At 36.8% G+C, this 25,532-nt stretch overlaps 1 protein-coding gene across 1 annotated transcript in view; it reads left to right on the top strand.

The window, feature by feature from the left end:
• LOC125240203 (dynein regulatory complex protein 11-like) overlaps window positions 1-10,504 on the top strand; it is a 39,013-nt gene extending 28,509 nt beyond the window's left edge. The window contains exons 14-18 of the mRNA XM_048148027.1: window positions 362-461; window positions 1,377-1,500; window positions 7,392-7,511; window positions 9,386-9,458; window positions 10,370-10,504. Coding sequence (XP_048003984.1) covers window positions 362-461; window positions 1,377-1,500; window positions 7,392-7,511; window positions 9,386-9,458; window positions 10,370-10,504 — 552 coding nt within the window. The remainder of the gene's footprint in view (window positions 1-361; window positions 462-1,376; window positions 1,501-7,391; window positions 7,512-9,385; window positions 9,459-10,369) is intronic.
• Window positions 10,505-25,532: the final 15,028 nt, after the last annotated feature.

Below are 25,532 nucleotides of genomic sequence, written 5' to 3'. Positions count from 1 at the left end.
TAATTTATATACGTCTTACGCTGTGGCTTGCGTGGGCGACGGTCGCGCGAAGGCGATGCGACGCATACGAAATCAAACCTTATCGATATGGAAGTAGACGATGCGATGAGACGCGACTGCGACGGTCGCGCGACCGTCGCCCACGCATGACACGGCATTAGTTTACTATATGGGATCGAGCGAGGTTCAGAAGACAGATGCTTTCGTAACCACACTCAGACAACACACACAGAAGACATGTTTTTACGTCAATTTCTGAGATTAGTTGTGAAGCGGACCTCAGACTGCCATGAGCCATCCATGGCAAATACGCGAAATAATATGATGACGGTGCATGATGATGATTATTATTTCCTTTTAGGTTCCACCAGAGCAGAGACATTTGAGAGCGAATGCTGTCAAGGCCGCACTAACCAAGTGTGTGAAAGGGATAGCTGCTGATGATAAAATCATTTTTATAGGTAAGTCATACGTCGTGTCATATAAATACATAAAATAACATACATACAACATACATACAATCACGCCTGTATCCCATAAAGGGGTAGGCAGAGCACATAAACTACTCAAGTTTCAGTGCCACTCTTGGCAAAAAGGGGTTGAAAGAAAACGAAAATTGTGACATTGCAGTGACAGGTTGCCAGCCTCTCGCCTACGCCACAATTTAACCCGTATCCCACAGTCGACTTCTACGACACCCACGGGAAGAAAGGGGGTGATGAAATTCTTAACCCGTCACCACACGGGCGAAAATAACATAAAATAAATAAATAATAAATTAATATTGGGGACACCTTACACCATAAAGGAATAAGCAAGGGAAGTGTAGTAACTCCATACATCAGTAAATGCGGTTATTTGTATAGACATAGTTAAGTGACATCTAGTGACAATCACGCGTCAATCATGCGTCAACTAGCAACTCTTCCACATAAAGCGTTTTTATAGCGTAGCGTTCGTCCGGCGCACCGCTATTACTTATTCGCTCTCCGCCTATGCTATCAAAACGTGCATGTGTGGCCGACACATATCAACTTAGCCCGAAACTAAGCAAAGCTTGTACTGTGGGTGCTAAGCGACGATATACATACTTAAATAGATAAATACATACTTATATACATAGAAAACATCCATGACTCAGGAACAAATATCTGTGCTTATCACACAAATAAATGCCCTTACCGGGATTCGAACCCAGGACCGCGGCATAGCAGCCATGGTCACTATCCGCTAGGGCAGACCGGTCGTCAAAACGTAAACGGTCGTAAATGGAGTCGAAGTATTGGAAAAATTGAGCAGTAGCTTGCCCTGTCAATTCCTAAAATAGTCTGAAATTCTCCTGAATAAGAACTCTGAAATCCAAAATAAAATTTCAGCAACCTGCACAACTCCATTCGGCTTTCCAGCCTCTCCTATGGTTGCCATATTCGATGAGATGATCCTGGTGCCGCGAACAGACTATAATACTCTACAGCTATTCTTCTACCACAAGCTGCAAAGGTATTTAAACTTTGTACTTATTATAAGTTTTACATTTAGCTAACACCCCTTAATCTAAGTCTTAAACTTAGAACATATCGCCAGAAACCAGACCAGGTCAACAGTACACCTATGTCACCTATAGTTACTCTTACTATCTTGCAAAGGAGTTGGTCATTACTTAGTCAGTTCTAAAGTTCTGTCACAAAGGTTTTAAGTGATAAAAACTTTATTGACAGATATTTCTTACTATGCATATGCATGGTTTGAAAGCTCGTTTCATACTGAATAAATTGCAATATTACTTAAAGTACTTTGCTGTCGCAGTTTCGCGTGGTTCCTTGTAACATCTGAAAATTTGGTAAAAAAACAAGTCAAGAAACACGCGACCTCTTCCGGACGTTTTTATTTTTTATTTATTTTTGGTTGTCTTAATATGCTTTAATGATACTTATTATAAACGCTGGGTCTTTTATCTTTAAGTTTGTATATGATTTTTGTGAATTAAATGGACAATATTGCTACTGTACAACGTTTTGTTGCACATTCCCGTTGATGATTGTGAAATCTAAGCGTTTTACTGAAAAGTACCCAAGTTCTAAAGGTTACTAGCAGACTTAAAGATTTCTAGGAAAATGAAATACCAGTAATTCAATATGCCCAAATTCAGAGAACTCATACTAAAAAAATAATTATTTTATTTGGCTAATGTAACAATGTTTTTTTCTTCCTTTTTAACCGACTTCAAAAAAGGAGGAGGTTCTCAATTAGACTGAATGTTTTTTTTTTATTTTATTTTTATTTTTTTTTTGTATGTATGTTACTCGATATCTCCGAGAATCGTGGACCGATTTTCAAATTTTTTTTTTGATCGAACGGGTATAACCCCGAGATGGTCCCATTGGCACCAAGTCGGGGTCTGATGATGGGATCTTGGAGAAATCGAGGGAACTCTTCAAATGTTATAGGCACATGTAATGTTCTTAGTGTATTTTTCAAAGGTACACCAGTATTTACGCCTGATGGTAATAATTTTATGTGGCTGAGCTGATGATGGAAGGTCAACTCCTCAACGGTTAGGAGTTAAAGGATAATTCTTTTACTACTGTACATATATTCGGACTGATACATATAATATCACTAGGAACCACTAAAAATCAACAAATAAATTAACTTTTTAACAAAAAATAAAACCGCCTTCAAAAAAAGCGTGTTACAAAACACGGAGAAACTAAAAAGCCAAAAATAATAAACCTTAAATCGAATTCAGATTTCTTATCGGATTGCAATAATCTAAACATCCAAATTATAAACAAATCAATTATTTTTGGAGTCGGGGCCAGCCTGCGTATGGTTGGGTGGGGCAAACAGGAAATAGCAAGGCGACGAACAGGTCTGGTACCGACTACAAAAATAATTGATTTGTTTATAATTTGGATGTTTAGATTATTGCAATCCGATAAGAAATCTGAATTCGAGGGTTTATTATTTTTGGCTTTTTAGTTTCTCCGTGTTTTGTAACACGCTTTTTTTGTGCGAAGTCTATTTTTCCGCGTGCTGACGTCTATCGACAAACTCAAAGTAATCAAGGATTCCTAAAAATCACGATCTACATTTTCGATCGTTTATATCACATTTTAATAAGTATAAAACAGGTTTTGATATCATGTATTTTTTATTGAATAAAAACCTTTATATCTTATACTTTTAAACGAGCAATTCTTGTATATTTATTTATTTATTTATACATACCGACGATCTCGGAAACCGCTCTAACGATTTCGCTGAAATTTGTTATGTGGGGGTTTTCGGAGGTGAAAAATCGATCTAACTTATCCTTAGGTCTCGGAAAACGCGAATTTTCGAGTTCGCGTTTTTCTTCGCGCGCCATCTCGTGTGCAGTAGATGTATTGTTAAGACAGAATTATTTCGGTCGATGTAAGTACTATTTATTATAAAGACTAGATGGCGACACAGATCAAGGCGTCGCATACGAAACAACAAACATTAGGTAACTTATAATTCGCGGGCGAGGTGTTATAATATTTTCAAGTCTTTTTATATTAATGAAAATAATACTTAACACGAATAGAAAAATTCACTATTTGAGCTTTTGTGGTGTAACGCGCTCCATCTCGTGTAGAGTAGTTGTATTGTTAAGACAGAATTCTTTCGGTCGATGTAAGTACTATTTATGAGAAAACTAGATGGCGACACAGGTCAAGGATACAAAATAACAAACATTGACTAACTTATGAATTTTATGATTCGCGGGTGAAAACACTTACGCATTCATTAAGTGTTTTAATTATTATTACGAATTTTAAGCTTCTTGTATTATCTCAGTACTATTTTAAAACTCAATACTTCAAACAGATGTGCTATTACATTCTAGAATTATCCGGAAATAATAGGCACATACCGCCATCTCTATTTGAGCTTTCGTGGCAAAACGCGCGCCATCTCGTGTGGAGTAGTTGAGTTGTTAAGACAGAATTCTTTCGCTCGATGTAAGTACTATTTATGATAAAACTAGATGGCGACACAGGTCAAGGATACGAAACAACAAACATTGACTAACTTATGAATCTTATGACACGGTGTTTTCAGTCAAAGGAAATAGTAAATCCGATGTACTTTGTATATGTTTAGGAAAATTAACGATAGAGGGCGTGAAAAACAATTTTATGCCGTAGTGCAAGTTGTTCGCTAGATGTCACTGTTACCCCCGCAAACTGGGTAATGATTGTTATCGTAAAATGTATAAGTATTTTTGATGTCCAAAATTTTCGCTAGATGTCGCTGTACCACCCGCAAACTAATGAACGGCATTCTATGGCCAATTACATGTATTAAATTGTAAATTTTGTTAATGTCCTGTTTTATTGGCAAATAAGTTAGCGTTCAAATATTTATTAATTAATGTGACTGGTAGATGAAGGACCCATTTAGAAATCTTGCCATAAATATGTGGCGTTCCACGTTTAAGAGGGTCCACATCAAAGAATATAATACTCACTAGGAGGTCCACATGCTTTATACTTTATGTTCTTAAATCCTTTAGGCATGGAAAGTCACATGAAAAGTTGTCGTAACTTAATAATAGATGGCGCTTCATTCGAAAATCTTGACTGATAACTCTATACCATACTATCACAGAATATATAATAGGACAAGTACAGAAGGCTCACTCCTTTGAAGTTCACAAAACGCCGCCATTCTAAATTATTACCTACATTAACAAACGGACCGCACGCGTGCAGACGACATTGAATTCTATTGCGCCGCGCGAAAGTCGTCGCCACTGAATGGGCCGCGAACTTGCGGCCGCCGGCATGTACTTGTAGCGCGGTGAAAGGATCGCGAAATGAGCCGCCCCTGATACTATTCAATATACTCTATGTCTTATGATTCTCGGGTGATAAAACTTACGTATTCATTAAGTGTTTTAATTTTTATTACGAATTTTAAGCTTCTTCCGTTATCTCAGTATTATTTATTTTAAAACTCAATACTTCAAACAGAAGTGCTATTATGCGTTATGTTGATTGTGTAAACTGTCAGATAATTATGTTTAAAGTAAAATAAAGTACCTATATAACTATAGTGTATCAATTATTTGTTTATTTAAGGCTGCTTTCAAAAAAAACGTCAAAATAATGTAAAATTGATAGTTTTAGTCGGTGAAATACTACACTTTCCGTTATCCAATAGATTTATTTAATTCAAGTTCCAGTTAGAGCATCTTATTATCTTGATTTTTATAAGACTGGATTTTTGGAAACTAACTCACTAAATTAATTATGATTTTTTCTCTAATGCACGTTTAGAAAAACGCACGTATAGAGCTGAATCAGTCGATCTTATTTGTAAAATTTGGACAATTTTGAATATTAAAACGGGTAAATTTATAATTCGTATATCCTGTACCACAATCATTTCAGACTAGATTTTTATTTTAAGTTTTTGAAAAAGAGTAAACTAGCCTAAGGCGAATTCAATTTTTTTCAGAAATTACCTAAAATTAAGTGACAATTTCTTTAAAAATCTACATCACAGCGAAGTAAGTTTTATACTAAATTAATCTGCAACGTTTACTTAAATTGCTGTTATGCCTTAGTGATTATAAATTGCTATTATTGATTTTTGCCAATTTTTTGAAAACGAGCCTTCACCGGTACAATTATTACCACTTTTGGACATTTTCTCATATTTTGTTAGACCAAGTAGAAAAAGTCCTATAATGTGATATATATTTATAAACTACTCGCAAAGCCCTTTAATTCGATACCACACACGGTATGATCGAGCGCTCGGTTGCGATTTCACTATTTTTAACACGAAAGCCCTCTTAAGTGATTTACTGTTGATTTTTTCATACAAATTTGTTTGGAAGTGGTAAGTCTGTCATGTAAAAAACACAAGAAGTATAATAAAATAGAACACCGAGCGAAGCTCGGTCGCCCAGGTACTAAAATTTTATCAGTTAAAACATTTGTGACAGAACTTTAGGACCGACTAAGTAGAATGACTTGTTAGTCCTCACAAGTAGAGTTTTGGTTATCATTCATCCATAACTCCTTAATCAATCCGGACTAAAGATGGGATATCTTCAAAAACATAAATGTGAAATGACAGCCAAGTTCAACAATATGATATACGCCTTGGTTGTTCGCTTCAACGAAGAAAGAAGTGATGTCAAACGGGTGCCAAGTTCAATGGTCAATAAAATACTTTTTCCCCTCACTAGCTCGGAAACACGTGTTTTGTCCTTTAATACCAGCGGGTAAAAACGCATTTTATCCACTAGTGGGTAAAGTAATTTGACCTTAAATAAAGTCAAATTAACTGCTTTAAAATTGATAAAAGTAGGTGAATCTAGTAATTGAAATGATTTACCACATGTGGAACTACTGAAAGCAGTGATAAACGCATTTTTTTGCGTTGTAGTTTCCTCGCTATAGTGAGGGAAAAGTTTTGTGTTACACTCGGGTGCAAATGTATTTTTCCCCTCACTAGCTCGGAAACACGTGTTTTGTCCTTTAATACCAGCGGGTAAAAACGCATTTTATCCACTAGTGGGTAAAGTAATTTGACCTTGAATAAAGTCAAATTAACTGCTTCAAAATTGATAAAAGTAGGTGAATCTAGTAATAAAGATGATTTACCACCTGTGGAACTACTGGAAGCAGTGATAAATGCATTTTTTGCGTTGTAGTTTCCTCGCTATAGTGAGGGGAAAAGTTTTGTGTTATACTCGGGTGCAAATGTATTTTACTTCTCGTGTGTTAAAAAACTCGCAAGTTCAGGATTCTATTCTCAAACCACTCGCTTCGCTCGTGGTTCAACTATAGAATCCTTTCACTTGCTCGTTTTTCAATTCCACACTCGGCGTTAAAATACAACTTTGCCCCCTTGTATAACAAATAACTATTGTTATGGGACCAATGCCGAAATCGCGAAAAAAATTTGGCTGTTCCATAGAAAGGAGCGGTATCATGACAGTCGAAATGTATGTAAACAGCCAAATTTTCTTTTGCTGCTCGCCAGTTCTTTTACTTGAACTTGGTTAACTTGGCTTGACACGCTACCGCGTGTCTAGATTCAAGGTAAATATAATGACCTTGACAAAACGCTTACCCAATATCATTGTTACAAGGTCTCCCAGAGTTCAGGTAAAAACCTCGAAATGCTTCCGGCATTCCTGTCCAGCTATGTGAAGTTGTATTGTATGTAATAACTTCGCTTCGTTCATATTTAAAGTCACTAAGTAAGTACCACGTCGAACGCGATTGAATAACATTATTTTACCTTTTTTCCGACGTTTCGTCCAGCACTGGCCATAGTGACGGAAGACTCTTTCAATTAAGAATAATTGCTTTAAATTCGACTTTCGTTTTGGAATGTTGCAGTATAAAAAGCGTGGAGCGAGACTTCTGCGTGCAGAGCCTGGCCAAGATGCTGCAGGGCTACGGTTTCGGCGTCATCGTGGAGGTGTTCCATCAAGTCATGTGTGCAGAGAGAATCGTCAGGTCGACGTTATTTCCTTTAAAAAAAACCGGCCAAGAGCGTGTCGGGCCACGCTCAGTGTAGGGTTCCGTAGTTTTCCGTATTTTTCTCAAAAACTACTGAACCTATCAAGTTCAAAACAATTTTCCTAGAAAGTATTCATAAAGTTCTACTTTTGTGATTTTTTTCATATTTTTTAAACATATGGTTCAAAAGTTAGAGGGGGGGACGCACTTTTTTTCCTTTAGGAGCGATTATTTCCGAAACTATTAATATTATCAAAAAACGATATTAGTAAACCCTTATTCATTTTTTAATACCTATCCAACGATATATCACACATTGGGGTTGGAATGAAAAAAAATATCAGCCCCCACTTTACATGTAGGGGGGTGTTATTTTTGCACTTTGTTGGCGTGATTGATATACATATTGGTACCAAATTTCAGCTTTCTAGTGCTAACGGTTACTGAGATTATCCGCGGACGGACGGACGGACGGACGGACGGACAGACAGACATGGCGAAACTATAAGGGTTCCTAGTTGACTACGGAACCCTAAAAACGGGCCTCGTCTAGGAGTCGCGCGCGTTTGACCGTTGAGAGGGGGGGGGGGGAATGGGATATGGATTAAATTGAGGTATATGTGTAGGTTTGTGATACTTCATTATGTAAGGTCAATACGGGTAAGTGCGTCATAAGGAGAAGTGTGTCTTCACATTTGGCCTATTTAGACAATGACCATTGCTTATTGAGAGTTAAGTACGTTTATCATAAATTGTGAGTAGCAAGTAGCAATAGTTGTTTGTTTTACAAGGGGGCAAAGTTGTTGTTTAACCGCACGTGCTAATATTGATACCCGAGCAAGCGAAAGATTCCAGTATTGAACCGCGAGCCTAGCGAGTGGTTCAAAAAGTGGAATCTTGAGCGTTGCGAGGGTTTCAAGGCACGAAGGTTAAACAAACTTTGCCGCCAAGTGAAACACAAAATTTTTCACCACACCAACACGAACAAAATATTGACTATAAAACATGAAACTAAATCAAATCTATCAATCTAATCAATATTTATGATTCAAAATCATCATCTACACGTAAATTATACCAGCCGGCTCAAGACATCAAGTTAAAATTTGTATGAAATTACTTTGCACTCTTGTGGATAAAATGCAGTTTTGCTATCTGTTTTCGAATAGCAAAGTAAGCCTTTACCAGTTGGTGTGGTGAAAAAGTATGAACTCGCAAAACCACATGTGTCAATGAGTAAAATGGCAAAACATTATTCTCCTTCAAACTTAAATTCAAGCAATATCTTTTTAACTTGCAACTGCCGTGTTCTTCGCGTTCCGTACATCACATTTAGATAATTTAATGCAAGTAGCCTTTAGCCGTAACACTGTGCGTACCTACCTAATACCTACATAAATGATTTTCTATATGTCAGAACGGCGTTACAACGATAATTATGAGTATTTAGTTGTTTAAAATATGATGTCTATTTATCAACTACGTAATATTTATATATTTCACTTTATATTATATTTAATACATTCACAGACCTGTTTATATATTATTCAAATAATTGCTATCCACTTCCTTATTTTAATCAAATTACTTTTTTTGTTCCTTATATTGACACTGCCTTTAGTTTTCTGAGCTATCTCCATACAACATTCCCCCCCCCCCCCATTTTAGGGAAGTGGGGTGTTAGAAAGAGACAATAAGTAGCCTATGTCATTCTCCATCCCTTAAACTATCTCTAATTAAAAAATCACGTCAATTCGTCGCTCTGTTTTGCCGTGAAAGACGGACAAACAAACAGACACACACACTTTCCCATTTATAATATTAGTATGGATTATGTAGGTACTTTTAGGTAAATTTTGGTATATTTTCAGATTGCACGTCACTCCGCTCACACCGATGGAGTTTATCGACGCCTTCGACAGCTACGAATCTCTCAGTTTAGAGGTATAGCAGCCGTTTGACCGCTTGTATTATTCTTAATCGACCTAGCATTTTCCTGAATTATTTATCCGGTGGTCATGTTTAACTAAGCTTACTGGGGCTGTTATAACTTAGTAACTTTAATTCTAATTTTTATTAAATTAGGACACTTTGTTCGGTTGTCGTTTGTTTCCTTTCTTTTAGTGAATATTTTAAATATATGATTTTGACTCTTGGAGACCATATACATCTCTAAGGAGAATTAGATTAAGTATATATTTTATCTTTAGTTGTGACATTTAGAGTCATTTGCACCTCTAAAGTAATTTTAGACTTTTTTTTGTATTTGTAATTTTTATATTTAGTGTAGTTCTTGGTTGTAATTCGACATTTAGAGACCTTCTACATCTCTAATTAATTGTATAGAGTTAACTTTAGTTAGAACTTAGAATTAGTATATAATAGTATCAATTGTAATTTCAATTCAATTTTAAATATTTTCTAAATATGTACATGTGACGTGTAAAAGTGCCCCTGTGGCATATTTGCTGAATAAATTATTTTGATTTGATTTTGATTTTGAACTTGGCAAACATACATATTTCAGTCACACCGTGCACTGGCCGATAAGAATAGAAATATCGCGCACCTATTTTTTAACCCCCGACGCAAAAACGACGGGGTTTTATAAGTTTGACGTATCTGTCTGTCTGTGTGTGTGTCTGTCTTTGGCATACTAGATCCGGCACGGATGAACCTATTTAGATTTTTTTTTGTTTGAAAGCTGATAGTCATGTCTGGTGGAAATCGGTCCACTATGTCGGGTTTTTTTCAAAATTTAAATTTTGTAGTCAGGTTATTTTCTCGTTGGCCAGTGCGCGCAGTGATTGCAACATGCAGATTTGCCATGTTACAATATGTCGGTGGTTTGACAGGATTACCAGCTGTACGAAGACTTCTATATCAACAACTCTCCTCTGAAGAAGCCGAGAGCCGACCTAATGGACATAAACATAAGGAGGGCAGACGCCTATGAGAAACTGAAAAAGAAGGCTGAGAAGGAGAAATAAGAAGATAATGTGTAGTAAGTTCAACGATATTTAATTTTTCTACTCCCGAACTGTTATTCGTCATTTACAGGGTCGTGCACAGATCTTTAAAACCCTACATAAAGGTCTATTCCCCAAAGCCAGCGTCCGCCGGCTTTCCGCGCATGCGCGCAGTATCGAAAAAACTGAAAACGCATTGTTTGGCTCTGTAACCATGGCAACGCCTTATAACGACACTGCGGGCGTGCGCGGAAAGGCTTTGCGCAGCCGAGCTGACAGTACAAACCTTTGAGTCAAAATACAGGAAACAGTGTGAATTTCACGAAATTTATTCAAGAAAACTATTAAAAACTAAGTGCATGGTCGTAGAAAAAGTATTGTATGCAACGGTGTTTAACTGAGTCAAAAAATACTCGTGGCGTCTCAATAACAATTTTCGGCTTCGCCTCAAATTGTTACTCACGCCACTCGTCTTTTTTGACCTCCTTTAAACGCCTGTTGCATAAAATACTATATTTACATTTCATGAAACATATTATCAAACCCATTTTACACTTGCGGCACACCTCGGACACTGGCGATCGAATATATGAAAGAGGACCGTTCCTAGCACACAGTCTAAGCTCGTGTAGGAGAACGCGTACTATGCTTATATGAGTCAAATATGACAGGTCGACTGTTCGCGATTTTGAAAAGCGGTAACTGTGAGGTAACCGAGAGGGGGTGGGCGGCACTTACAGCGGGGAGCGGGAGTGGCCATACTGTACGATAGTACTCTTTATTGTACTGTGCTTGCGGGTTCTTACAAAACGCAAAAGGAAAAAAAACTGAGTTCTTGAAACCACCATAACAGTTAAGATTAATCTTAGATCGCGGTAGCGTAGATATGGCGCTTTGCCTTTTTAACCCCCGACGCAAAAACGACGAGGTGTTATAAGTTTGACGTGTCTGTCTGTCTGTCTGTCTGTCTGTCTGTCTGTCTGTCTGTCTGTTTGTCTGTCTGTGTGTGTGTCTGTCTGTGGCATCGTAGCTCCCGAACGGATGAACCGATTTCGATTTAGTTTTTTTTATTTGAAAGCTGTGTTAGTCGGGAGTGTTCTTAGCCATGTTTCATGAAAATCGGTCCACTAGGTCGCGGTCGGGGGTTTTTTCAAAATTTAAATTTTTAATCTTTTTATCAATTTTAGCATTTAAAAAAAAATCTAAAAACTGGCGTCTTGAAATGTGACCAGGATCTACGCTGTTACAATTATGAATATGTAACGTGTAAAAATAAGCGCGTTACAAAACACGGCTAAACTAAAAACCCCAAAAATAATAAACCTTTCAATTCAGATTTCTTATCGTATTGCAATAAGCTAAACATCCAAATTATAAACAAATCAATTATTTTTGTAGTTGGTACCAGACCTGTTCGTCGCCTTGCTATTGCCTGTTTGCCCCACCCAACCATACACAGGCTGGTACCGACTCCAAAAATAATTGATTTGTTTATAATTTGGATGTTTAGCTTATTGCAATACGATAAGAAATCTGAATTGAAAGGTTTATTATTTTTGGCTTTTTAGTTTCTCCGTGTTTTGTAACGCGCTTATTTTTGAAGGCGGTTTTATTTTTTGTTAAAAAGTTTATTTATTTGTTGATTTTTAGTGGTTCCTAGTGATATTATATGTATCAGTCCAAATACATGTACAGTAGTGAAAGAATTATCCTTTAACTCCTAACCATTGAGGAGTTGACCTTCCATCATCAGCTCAGTTGATTTTTAGTGGTTCCTAGTGATATTATATGTATCAGTCCGAATACATGTACAGTAGTGAAAGAATTATCCTTTAACTCCTAACCATTGAGGAGTTGACCTTCCATCATCAGCTCAGCCACATAAAATTATTACCATCAGACGTAAATACTGGTGTACCTTTGAAAAATAGATTAAAAACATTACATGTGCCTATAACATTTGAAGAGTTCCCTCGATTTCTCCAGGATCCCATCATCAGACCCTGACTTGGTGCCAATGGGACCATCTCGGGGTTATACCGGTTCGATCAAAAAAAAAATTTTGAAAATCCGTCCACGATTCTCGGAGATATCGAGTAACATACATACAAAAAAAAAATAAAAATAAAAAAAAAAACATTCAATCGAATTGAGAACCTCCTCCTTTTTTGAAGTCGGTTAATAAAAATGATGTTTTGTAGCATATAAAATATGGTGGGTATGTATGGGACAGTAGCACAACGACCCTATAATATCGGCACTGCCACTGCAGCTGCACATAGTAGGCCAGCCTTTCTAGCACAACTTGCCTCGCGCGCGAGTCCATACTTGAAGTCGCGCTTGATGTATGGACTCTCGCGACAAGGCAAGTTGTGCAGGTACACTATTAGTTAGATTTTTAACCGCCTTCCAAATCTCAAAGGAAGGGGTTATCAAGTCGTCTGTATGTTTTTTTTTTTTTTTTTTTAATTTTTGTTCCTCGATATCTCCGTCGTTACTAGACCGATTTTGAAATATTTTTTTTGATTGAATGTATATGCATACAGTTTGGTCCCATTTTTCTCAGAACCCAGTTCTGATGATGGGATCCTGGAGAAATCGAGGGAACTCCTCAAATCTGAAAGGCATACATATGGTGATTTTCGTGTTTTTAAAGGAACAGCATGCATTTACGTACGGAACAGTGACATTTGGTGCAGTGGAACTCCTGATGATGGTCAGAATGGAACTCCTCAAATCTGAACGGCACACTTATAGTGACTTTGGTATTTTTATAAGAACAGCATGCACTTACGTCCAGAACAGTGATATTTGGTGCAGTGGAATTGCTGATGATGGTCAGAACAGAACTCCTCAAATCTGAACGGCACACTTATAGTGACTTTGGTATTTTTATAAGAACAGCATGCACTTACGTCCAGAACAGTGACATTTGGTGCAGTGGAACTGCTGATGAAGAGTGAGCCGCCCCTGGTTAGAGTTCCGTTCTGATAATCATTCTCATATGTAAGTACTTCAGAATCATCCAGATTTCAAAATTGGTTCAGAAATGACGGAGATATCGAATAACAAACATTAAAAAATATACAGTATATATTTGAAAGTATTTATCACCAGAACCCCAAAGGAAGGCGGTTCTTTTTTAACCGTCGCCTCATATCTCAAGAAGGACGGTTATCAAGTCGTCTGTAAGTATGTTTTTTTTTTTTATTTTTTATGTTTGTTCCTCGATATCTCCGTCGTTCCTGGACCGATTTTGAAAAATTTTTTTTTGATTGAATGTATATACATACAGATTGGTCCCATTTTTCTCAGAACCCAGTTCTGATGATGGGATCCTGGAGAAATCGAGGGAACTCCTCAAATCTGAAAGGCATACATATGGTGATTTTTGTGTTAATAAAGGAACAGCATGCATTTAGGTACGGAACAGTGACATTTGGTGCAGTGGAACTGCTGATGATGGCCAGAACGGAACTCTTCAAATCTGAACGGCACGCTTATAGTGACTTGGGTATTTTTATACGAACAGCATGCACTTTCGTACAGAACAGTGACATTTGGTGCAGTGGAATTTCTGATGATGGTCAGAACCGAACTCCTCAAATCTGAACGGCACGCTTATAGTGACTTTGGTATTTTTATAAGAACAGCATGCACTTTCGTCCAGAACAGTGACATTTGGTGCAGTGGAACTGCTGATGATGGCCAGAACCAAACTCCTCAAATCTGAACGGCACGCTTATAGTGACTTTGCCATTTTTATAAGAACAGCATGCACTTTCGTCCAGAACAGTGACATTTGGTGCAGTGGAATTTCTGATGATGGTCAGAACCGAACTCCTCAAATCTGAACGGCACGCTTATAGTGACTTTGGTATTTTTATAAGAACGATTTTTATCTCAAAAAAGCCGATGCGTTACCAATTATGGTTATCATTCGAAGGTTTACACTTGCAATGGTCGTGACCATTAACGACAATTTGAATAATGTTTTAATAACAAAATTCTCTGCCGCATTGTTTCCTCGAGTTGAGCACGTAGGTATATTTTATTACGTTCATACGTTTCAATGGTTGCACTACGGTCCCACGCTTCGCGAATTTGTAAAAAAAACAGTGCTATTTATAGTTTGTGACATTGTCAAAAAGTGCTTAAAAATTGTGTCTCAAATATCACACGTTTTGCAATATTGCATTTTATTCGAAGATTTTGACTAAACATTAATTAGGACGAGAGGTTGGTTTATTTTTCGGTTTATATTTTTACAGTAAGTTATATACTAAAATCGTAGCCATTCAAACTACGGTCGCCGATATCGATCGAAAGAGCAAAATGTCCATTTTAAGAAGGGTATAAGGTGATTAAAACTTCTGCGATCAACTGTAAACATAGAACATGTATTGTGAAAACATCCCATCCATCCTTGAAATGGTGGGGGTTAGATAGAAAACTCTTAACCGAATATTTCAATTAGAAAAACATTACAATGAAAATATTAAATAGAGTAAGGTCAACCGGGTAAGTGTGTCATAAGGTAAAGTGCGTCTGGCTATCACATTTGATCGTTTTACTCATGTACTGTTTTTGCGAGTTCATACTTTTGTTCCTTGCTACCCACTATTAGTTGTAAACATATGAATATATATGATGCTAATTACGGGCTGTTACCTTCACGTAAGAAACGATGCGAGCTACTATCCTGGGTAGTCTCTGTCGTAATTTAAGAAAGCTAACATTTGCGAAACCGGTGAAGACCAGTTCGATTTGGCGGCAATGGACCACGTGCTTGACGTCGAGCCTCATCGGGAAGATCGCAGCTGCCTGCTTCACCAGCGCCGGGGACACCGCACCAGGAGCTATCGACTCGATCCAGCCAAGAACGATCACGATCAGGCCAGTCGTCCGCAACAGATCATATGTAACCGCGGACCCTACTCAGGCCGCGCAGCGCAGCCCGCTGAGCTCACCCGGTCCACGGAACCCGTGGAGCCGTAACGTCCTAGCAGGGGGACATATTATTAGACGAGGATATCCTCGATTTATCTACTGGGCCAAGCCTAAAAATCGGACACGCCTTTAAAAGGACGTTCCTTGTTGAAGGATTATAAAACATTTTAGCAGAAGAATACCTAATAAACAAATCGCTTCAACTTTGTCAGCACTCTCAGAGGCTACGGATTCAGCAAAGGACATTCAAAAACCTATCAATGACACATTTCGCATTATATAAGCATGTGGTTATCATTTCGCAGAAAGAAAAAGGAGACAAATCGTTTGAGACTTTAACGTTTACTGATTTTAAGGATACTTTAAAATACAGAATCAGACAAATAATTATTGGCAGGAGGAAAATCAGGACAAATACTACGTTAAATGTTCACAAAACTCATTTAATCCAGTATCTCAAGAGAATCGCAACAGCAGGTCGGATACGGGGCAGCTTCGTGCAGCAGCGTGGCGCGGCGCGGCGGCGCCCTGCGGCGCCCGCCGCCAGGCGCGGGAGCGCTCGCGCACGCCTCCTCGGAGACACCAGCGGAGACGATACACCACGAGGAAGATACGCCGGTCGCTTGCAGCACTTCACTTCACTAAAAAATCCTGGTCAGATATCACCAATGATCCTGTTATTGTACCCACACGGGGTTGTAATATGCTATTTTTTAACTCATTGGCCACGATCCTCCTTCATCAGTGTATTTGAGATACAGAACAAGAAAAGCTTTTATTACAATATACCTATGTAATTATTTAATAACAAGCGTATACACAAACAAAAGCGCATTTTTAGGGTTCCGTACCTCAAAGAGGAAAAACGGAACCCTTATAGGATCACTCGCGTGTCTGTCTGTCCCTCTGTCACAGCCGATTTCTCCGAAACTACTGGACCGATTTACTTGAAATTTGGCACACGTATGTAAACCTGTGGCCCAAAGACGGACATGTAATTTAATTAAATGAAATTTAATCACAGGGGTCACTTTTGGGGGGTAAAATTGAAAATTAAAAATCAAAGTTATTAAAACTATATTGTGTTACATATCAAATGAAAAAGAATTTTATCAGCATTTGAAATATATTTTTTTTATATTTTTTGTTTTGGTAATTTAGAAGTAATTTAAGAAAATAAGCAAAAAATGACCATTCCCCCCCCCTTATCTCCGAAACTACTTAGCGTAAAATTTTCAAAAAAATACACGAGATAGCCCTCTCCCTGTAGATTACAGGAAAACCTATTAGAAATCTACAGTCAAGCGTAAGTCGGACTTAAGAGAAAAAAACTCAGATTACGAATTTCACTCACTGCCGCTGCAAGTAGTTACTAAACGTCTTAAAATTGTGTAAGCGAGTTGGACAGGTATAAAGAAATTCATTTCTGTCTTTTTCCTTTTAGAACTTGTTCAAATTTTTTTTCATTTGTACAAAATGACTTAAGTTCCTACTAAAAAGGAGGCGCTTAAGACCGTTTATAAATTGACTGAGCAAAATTTTATTCAAATCGGTCCAAAAAAGGTGTCTGTTGACGAAAACATAGAATTTGTGCCACCGAAAGCCCAAATCTGAAGTCCATTTTGCTCTATCTCTTATCGTTTCCGAGATATATACGTAAAGTCTTGAAAGTGCGAAACGTTAACTTTGCCATCATAGTCGTTCAGGCGCTCATGAGTTCTTTGTATGGAAAAGTCGAAAACCGACTCGCACTTGACCAATGTTCATAGAACGTTGTGGTTTTTTTTTATTAGCAAAAATGACTTAAGCGCCTTCAGAAATGCAGGTGCTTAAGACCGTTTGTAAGTTAAAGTTAGCTGTGATGGCTCAACGAAGAAAGAAGATTTCAATATCCTACTTATACATATTTCATTAATTTAACTATACAGTTTTTATTACTCAAGCCAAGCGTTACGTTAGCTATTGCTATTGAAAGGAAAACTTGTGTATAAAGCTTGAAACAAATTATGGAACGCGTCTGACGGACGCGGCTGACGACCGCGACTGATAAGCCGATGGCTTGCGTGGGCGACGGTCGCGCGATGGTCGCGCGACGGCGATGCGACGCATACGAAATCAAACCTTATCGATATGGAAGTAGACGATGCGATGAGACGTGAAGGCGACGGTCGCGCGACCGTCGCCCACGCAAGACACGGCGTAAGTGTGCACAGTCATTATGTTGGTTGCAATAAGACGTAGATTTGTTTAAAAATATGCACACTTGCCACCTGCGGTAATAAAATTTTATCGAGTAAATACTCAGTATTTACTCAAAATACCCGTATTTACTCGTTTTTACTCAAATTGGTGGGTATAAACTATTTAGCGTGCTGAAATGGAAATACAAATTAGAAATATTGGTGTATTTTGTTATCATCTTCTAAGTTAAGTAATCAAATTTATATTAATTTTATTTTAAAGACGTGCTCTCCATACATTTAACTATTTTTCTCAAAAATAAAATTAAAAAATTACCAGTATGTTATACATCATCTGATAGGTCTTTAAAAATTAATTGAATGTTTCTAAAAAAGTTTTTTAATAATATGAATAGTTTTGGAATAAAACGATAATTAAGGCCGAAATAATGTTTATACCTTTATACCTTTCGAATTCGTTATTGGAAAAATATCCAGAAAACGTCAAATTATTGCCCATAGAATACAAAACACAAAACTAGTACTTTGAACGTCATCAGCTGAGCCATTTTTGAGATTTCTTTAGAAAACCCTTAATAAAAGGTCGTAAGTGCCACATTAACAATCACTTCCGAACGTCATGCCATAGATAATGTATTTACTAAATAATATTTTTAAATTTAAAAGTGGAAAATGTCTGCCTTGGGTGAGACTTGAACTCACGGCCTCTGAATCGATACTCCAGCGCAGACGTTTCTGCTAATCAGAAGTTAAAATTTAAATAATATTTATTTAGTAATTTCCCGCCAGAAACTTGCGTTATACTATTCTGTATACTTTTTCAGCTATTACCATAACCAAATTTGGATTAGATTAAAAAAACCTTTAAGTAAAACTTAGAACCTTTCAGATTGTTTTACTCACCCTTTCTGATGTTTACCATACTTACTTACCCCGTTATTCATAAACGTACACTAAAGTTATCAAGCCGATAAATTTTGTTTGTCCCTTTCCGACGTATTGGTGTGATAGAAAGGGACAAACGAACTTTATCGGCTGGATACTTTAGTGTATGAATAAGGGTGTTAAAATTTATAGCTACGAAATTTTACATAAAACACCTACTTTAAAATAAAATAAAAAATGTTGAAATTGGTTAACATTAGAAAAGCCCTCACGCAAGCTGTGCTAATTAGTTCGCGAATTCGTCGAGAGGTGGCGCTAAACACAATTATGCTCATTAGAGAACCTATACTTCTAGCCTAGCCCAGTCTTTAGAATTATGTGAGTAACGTAAAAGTTTTGTAGGTACGGAACCCTCGGTGGGCGAGTCCGACTCGCACTTGGCCGGTTTTTTTATTTCACTATGCCTATATAGCATATTTTTAATACTCAAATCCGATGATAGTAGGATATTTATCCTGGATTGAAAATCTTCACTTTATATGTGAAAACAACCTGTTTTAAAAAAACCGGTCAAGAGCGTGTCGGGCCACGCTCAGTGTAGGGTTCCGTAGTTTTCCGTATTTTTCTCAAAAACGACTTAACCTATCAAGTTCAAAACAATTTTCCTAGAAAGTCTTTATAAAGTTCTACTTTTGTGATTTTTTTCATATTTTTTAAACATATGGTTCAAAAGTTAGAGGGGGGGGGACGCACTTTTTTTTCCTTTAGGAGCGATTATTTCCGAAAATATTAATATTATCAAAAAACCGGCCAAGAGCGTGTCGGGCCACGCTCAGTGTAGGGTTCCGTAGTTATCCGTATTTTTCTCAAAAACTACTGAACCTATCAAGTTCAAAACAATTTTCCTAGAAATTTTTTATAAAGTTCTACTTTTGTGATTTTTTTCATATTTTTTAAACATATGGTTCAAAAGTTAGAGGGGGGGGGACGCACTTTTTTTTCCTTTAGGAGCGATTATTTCCGAAAGTATTAATATTATCAAAAAATGATCTTAGTAAACCCTTATTCATTTTTAAATACCTATCTAACAATATATTACACGTTGGGGTTGGAATGAAAAAAAATATCAGCCCCTACTTTACATGTAGGGGGGGTACCCTAATAAAACATTTTTTTCCATTTTTTATTTTTGCACTTTGTTGGCGTGATTGATATACATATTGGTACCAAATTTCAGCTTTCTAGTGCTTACGGTTACTGAGATTATCCGCGGACGGACGGACGGACGGACGGACGGACGGACGGACAGACAGACATGGCGAAACTATAAGGGTTCCTAGTTGACTACGGAACCCTAAAAACGATATTAGTAAAACCTTATTCATTTTTAAATACCTATCCAACAATATATCACACGTTGGGGTTGGAATAAAAAAAAATATCAGCCCCCACTTTACATGTAGGGGGGGTACCCTAATAAAACATTTTTTTCCATTTTTTATTTTTGCACTTTGTTGGCGTGATTAATATACATGTTGGTACCAAATTTCAGCTTTCTAGTGCTTACGGCTACTGAGATTATCCGCGGACGGACGGACGGACGGACGGACGGACGGACGGACGGACAGACAGACATGGCGAAACTATAAGGGTTCCTAGTTGACTACGGAACCCTAAAAACGATGTTTATCGCACAATGTCCACAGTCTATATCTACGGTAATCTGAATGATGCAAAATTATTATCGGATTCCCATTTACAAAGTACCTACATAGAAAGTAAATTTGACTCATGATAGTGTGGTTCTCTTCAAGTGTGTCGACCCGACGACGACTTCAATTAAATTAGAATTATTAAATTAAAGTTAAAATTCGAACTACTAAAATTACGTATGCCACTTAATTGTTAATTGTTCTGGGTTGTTGTATTCCAATGATTCCGAAGTTCCAAACATAGCATACTAATCTCTCTTACTTACCTTTTAATACGAAAAGTGTGTCTTATTTTTATTTAAATAATACCCTCCGTTTAGAAAAAACATCGATAAAAGTTGACAACACGTCAACGAGAAATTTAAATGTATCTAAATTGGTAGTTTTAGTTAACTATTAAAGAGGGAACATATTCACCAGCATAGATTGCAAATTTCTAGAATTTGTATTTGATTCTATATGCATTTTTTTTTATAACTACCCTTACAAAGAATAAACAAAATTAGAGATAATATCAATCCTTTTTAAACGATGATAATGGCAAATAACGTAACCTTGAAAAATGTTAAATGGTTATCTTGCATTTTTTTTGTGGTTGCACGTACACTAAATTACTTCTTTTTTTTTAACACGCTTTTATTTTACTTGATCAATCTCAAATTACAATGCAGCTATGTATATTAATAATGTCTTAAGAGTATTATACCTCTTGACAATAGATCTATACTTTGTCTGGTTGTAGCGAAATTATCTGTTTCTTAATTTAAACCTTTTTTGAGTACTACAGGATAGAGGGCTTACAACACTGGTATGCCCAAGAGTATGAGAAGCAGTCAGAAATGCTATGCCATAGTAATGTATTGAAATTGAAAAGAGCATTTTTGGCTCAGAATATTAATCTGATAGTTTTTAAATAAATAAACTATAGTGGGTACACTCTCTACACCACTCCAGACATATATTTGCATGTAAAAGACCAAGTAGCATTTAAACTTGCACACTACCAGATAATTATCACAGTAGTACATGATTCATACAAAAGAAATATATATATAAATATAATTATCCCATAATAATAAAAATTTATCATTGAATGTAAATTTCCATACCGGAAAAATATCCTGACATTTAGAAAATAGATAAGATGCGCTTATTTTATTTCCTTCCACTCGGTTTACTTAATATTAAAAATGCAAGGTACTTAGTTGGTCTAAATTAACCAACACGACCTTGTTTCTCATTATTTCAACAATAAATAGGCATTAGAATCCAGAAACTTTGACATGAAGTCGACAAATATTTAACTTGTTGCAATCTGATTCAGAGCAATCCACGGTTTTCACAAGACTAGGTATCTAGATTCTACATAGTTGCTTCTAGATTATCAGGAAAGCACTATTGGAGAGGTTATTAACCTCGGGGACTGAAGAAGTAAAACGCATTTAACCTTAATAATTAGCAATATGTATTTTTTTTTCTACAAAAGCAAGGGATATGCTTACGAAAAGAAAAACAATAATACATACTTAGATCTGTCTTCGGTATGAGAAATTTGAATTAAGAACCAAGTATGGCATTATATAATAAATGTACACATTTGTGTATAAATACGCCATATAATGTTATCATGACTACAAGTAAGAGCCCTTCATGGCGGATAATATAAGCATTTTAAGAACATGTTTTAATTTGCGACTTAAGGTACATAAGTATAATTTGACCTGAGGCCTCAGCATTGTGTTTAACTATCTGGCTCATAATGAAATCTGAATCTAAAAACACTTCCCAAAAAGATACTTATCCTGTTAGCTTCGTGTACAGATTCTTACGTTGCATAAAACTAATATTGATTAGAATTGTGCTTTGGAAATATTTGCAAAAGCACAAATCGAAGACCTCTATCAAATATAGGTAAATAACAACTTCTTTTTAAAACAGAAATCCTGAAATGTATTTAGCTTGACGTATACAAACCATGTACTTATGTAAATAAAACTTCCTCGTTTAGAAAAAAATACTAATTTATTAATCAGCTATTAAGTATAATCATAAAGTTATCAATTTATCATCCTCCTTGCGTTATTCCGGCATTTGCCACGGTTCATGGGAGCCTGGGATTCGATTTGACAACAAATCCCAAGATCATCACAAACTGTCATTTGTTTAATGTGTCATAAACTTCATAATTATAGTCATCCTTGCCATGTGCAAGACTGGTGCTAGCCCTCATTTTGTGGGCTTTTCCATATCGTCGTTGTATGGTATCAAATTATCTCCAACGTCCGCCGACTCCGCCGATGTCATTAATATTATATATAAAAATCAGCACCACTAAGTCCTGGTCACACACACAACACACGTTGCCAAAATAGTAACATACAAAAATATTCACTGCCACTAGCACTATACTTCCGGCCACTTCGAAATACAACAAATAGGCTGTTAGCCTAGATGATAAACGAAAAATAGCAAGTGGGAGTGTATCTTCTTCTGTTTTTGCTGCTTTACAATAAAGAATTGTAATTGCTTAAATCAGTTTGCCCGAATGAAGAATCAAGAGAGAACTCTTATAATATTGTAAATAACCTGTAAAAATAAAATAAAAAAGTACATTACTTCATTATAAAAACATGGTGAAAAATAACTGAAAATGTGAAAATAATATCTGGATTGTTACATAACCATCACCTACCTTTTGAAAGGGGTAGGTCTATGGCTCCAATTTCAGTTATTTTATCTCCTTTGTGGGTTTGAGAATTATTTCACATTTTGTGCTCTGAACATCCTACAATATGTAAACAATAAATCGCAAAGAATGAAGTTGCGAAATATAATTGATGATCAAACGAACTTACCAAGTGAAGTTCGATCACAATTATGTGAGCAACTTCATTCGACGCGATTTATAACAACCCACCCTCAATATTAAAAAGATTGTTGACTGACGTCACCCTACCCTACTTTCTACTTCAAAATGGTGAAATAATTCCTCAATATTTATGCTGTAAACAAAATGATTGGAAAATGGCGGTTAGTGGACCTGCCATGACACCGAGGGAGTGGGAGCAAGTTTTTTTTTTTTTAGTGTTGCCAGTATAAAAGAAAAATAAACCTTTAAAAAACCGTGCAAGGCTGATGCGTGGGGGCGTAACTACAATATGTAAACAATAAATCGCGTCGAATGAAGTTGCTCACATAATTGTGATCGAACTTCACTTGGTAAGTTCGTTTGATCATCAATAATTAGTTTAAACAGGCCAAATGGGAAGGCCAGACAGACTTCCCCTTATGACACACTTAACCGTATTGACCTTACTAATTTTGATGTCTGTTATAGGTACATTCTAGTCAATAACCTGATACATGACAGTCAGAGCTTAAAACATTTTGGTCATTTATGATTCGGTTTATTGAGATTTATTGACTTATTTTAAGTTACAGCGGGGCAAATCTCGACTGGGGGCAATTGTAACCAATCCATTTTTTCCATTATTACACTACGATGTTGAGTTCTACATGTATCCACTGAACACGCCTACTATATATAAACGGTGGACACTCTATTTAATCATCATCATCCTCCTTGCGTTATCCTGGCGTTTGCCACGGCTCATGGGAGCCTGGGGTCCACTTTATGGACACTCTATTTAATACTGCAAACATTGTAAAACATGGAAAAAATGGACCGTATACATTTGCCCCCCAGTCGAGATTTGCCCAACTGTACCTTAATGTTTTTAACAGGTATCAAGGATGTCAAGCAAGAAGAATCGAACAGTAAATGAAGCATTTGATATCCAGCAAGAAAACAACATGAATAATAACAACACAAGCGATTGTCTGAATGAAAATAATACTGCAAAAGAGAATTCCAGAGACAATAGCAAATTAGATAATACTCTTGACGATAATAGAAAACTAAGAGTTGAAGTAAACATCATTGAAAAAGGAATTACTAGTAATAATAATCATAACGAAGAAAGTAGTCAAAATAATAGTATAAAAAGTGTTAATGACGGTGAAAGTGATAAGAATCATCAAGTAGATGGTTGTAACGTAAAAGGCCGATATAGGTTTTCTGGTGTCTTTATAAGTTTACGTAAGAAAACTAAGAAAAAAGTGTGGTACAGGCGTTCATTTCGTGAATACAAGCTGGAAAATAAAAGCATGTGAGTGTTTTGTTTTTAAATTTAAACATGACTATGTATTTAATTTGAACTGAAAAGTTATGACAAGATATTAAATAATACTGATTTCATTTTTATTTCAATATACATATTTGTGTAAGGTACATCGGTACAAATCTCGACTGGGGGGCAATTATAACTGATCCATTTTTTCCATTATTACACTGTGATGTTGAGTTCTACTATGTATCCACTGAACACGTCCACCATATATAACCGGTGGACACTCTATTTAATAATGCAAACATTGTAAAACATGGAAAAAATGGACCAGTTACATTTGTCCCCCAGTCGAGATTTGCCCCGCTGTACCTTATGCAAAGTAGAGGATGCATCATGCACGGTTACCTAATAGTTACCTGATTAATAGTACAATATCTGGGCAACCGAGCTTCGCTCGGTTCTGTTTCGTATCCTTGACATGTGTCGCCATCTAGTTCAAAAATGAATAGTACCTACATCGAGCGAAAGAATTCTCAGCCTTAACAACACAACTACTCCACACGAGATGGCGCGCATTTCGCCACAAAAACTCAAATAGTGTATTTTTCTATTCGTTTTAGCCTTGACCTGTGTCGCCATCTAGTGTTTGCAATAAATAGTACTTACATCGACCGAAAGAATTCTGTCTTAACAGTACAACTACTGCACACGAGATGGCGCGCGAAGAAAAACGCATGAAAACTCGAAAATTCGCGTTTTCCGGGACCTAAGGATAAGTTAGACCGAAGGCCGGGAAAAAGTTCAAACATTGTACCGCACGTGCCAATATTGATAGTCCCTAGCAAACGAAAGATTCGTAAAGACCATATTGAGAAATAGATCGCGAGTAGCGTGAGTACCCTAGCCGAAAGTGGATGCGAATGTCCCGTTGCCCGTCGTCCACGCAAGTCACAGCGTTACGAAGCATAGCAATTGAATTGTGACGTTGGCTAGGTACAGTCAAGCAATTGGAACCCTAGGCCACTGTAGAACTATGTCATATTGACGTTATAAATCAGATTGTAAGAAATCTCTTACTGCTTGTCATTTTGACATGGTTGTAGTGACGTAGGATTCCAATTGGTAGACTGTACGGCTTTGTTTGCTAAAATTTGCGCTTATCTCGCATATG

The sequence above is a fragment of the Leguminivora glycinivorella genome, chromosome 27 (genome assembly GCF_023078275.1).
Source record: "Leguminivora glycinivorella isolate SPB_JAAS2020 chromosome 27, LegGlyc_1.1, whole genome shotgun sequence".
Classification (NCBI taxonomy): Eukaryota; Metazoa; Arthropoda; class Insecta; order Lepidoptera; family Tortricidae; genus Leguminivora; species Leguminivora glycinivorella.
Note: the sequence above shows the minus strand (reverse complement) of the source record. Positions and strands in the feature narration are given on the sequence as shown.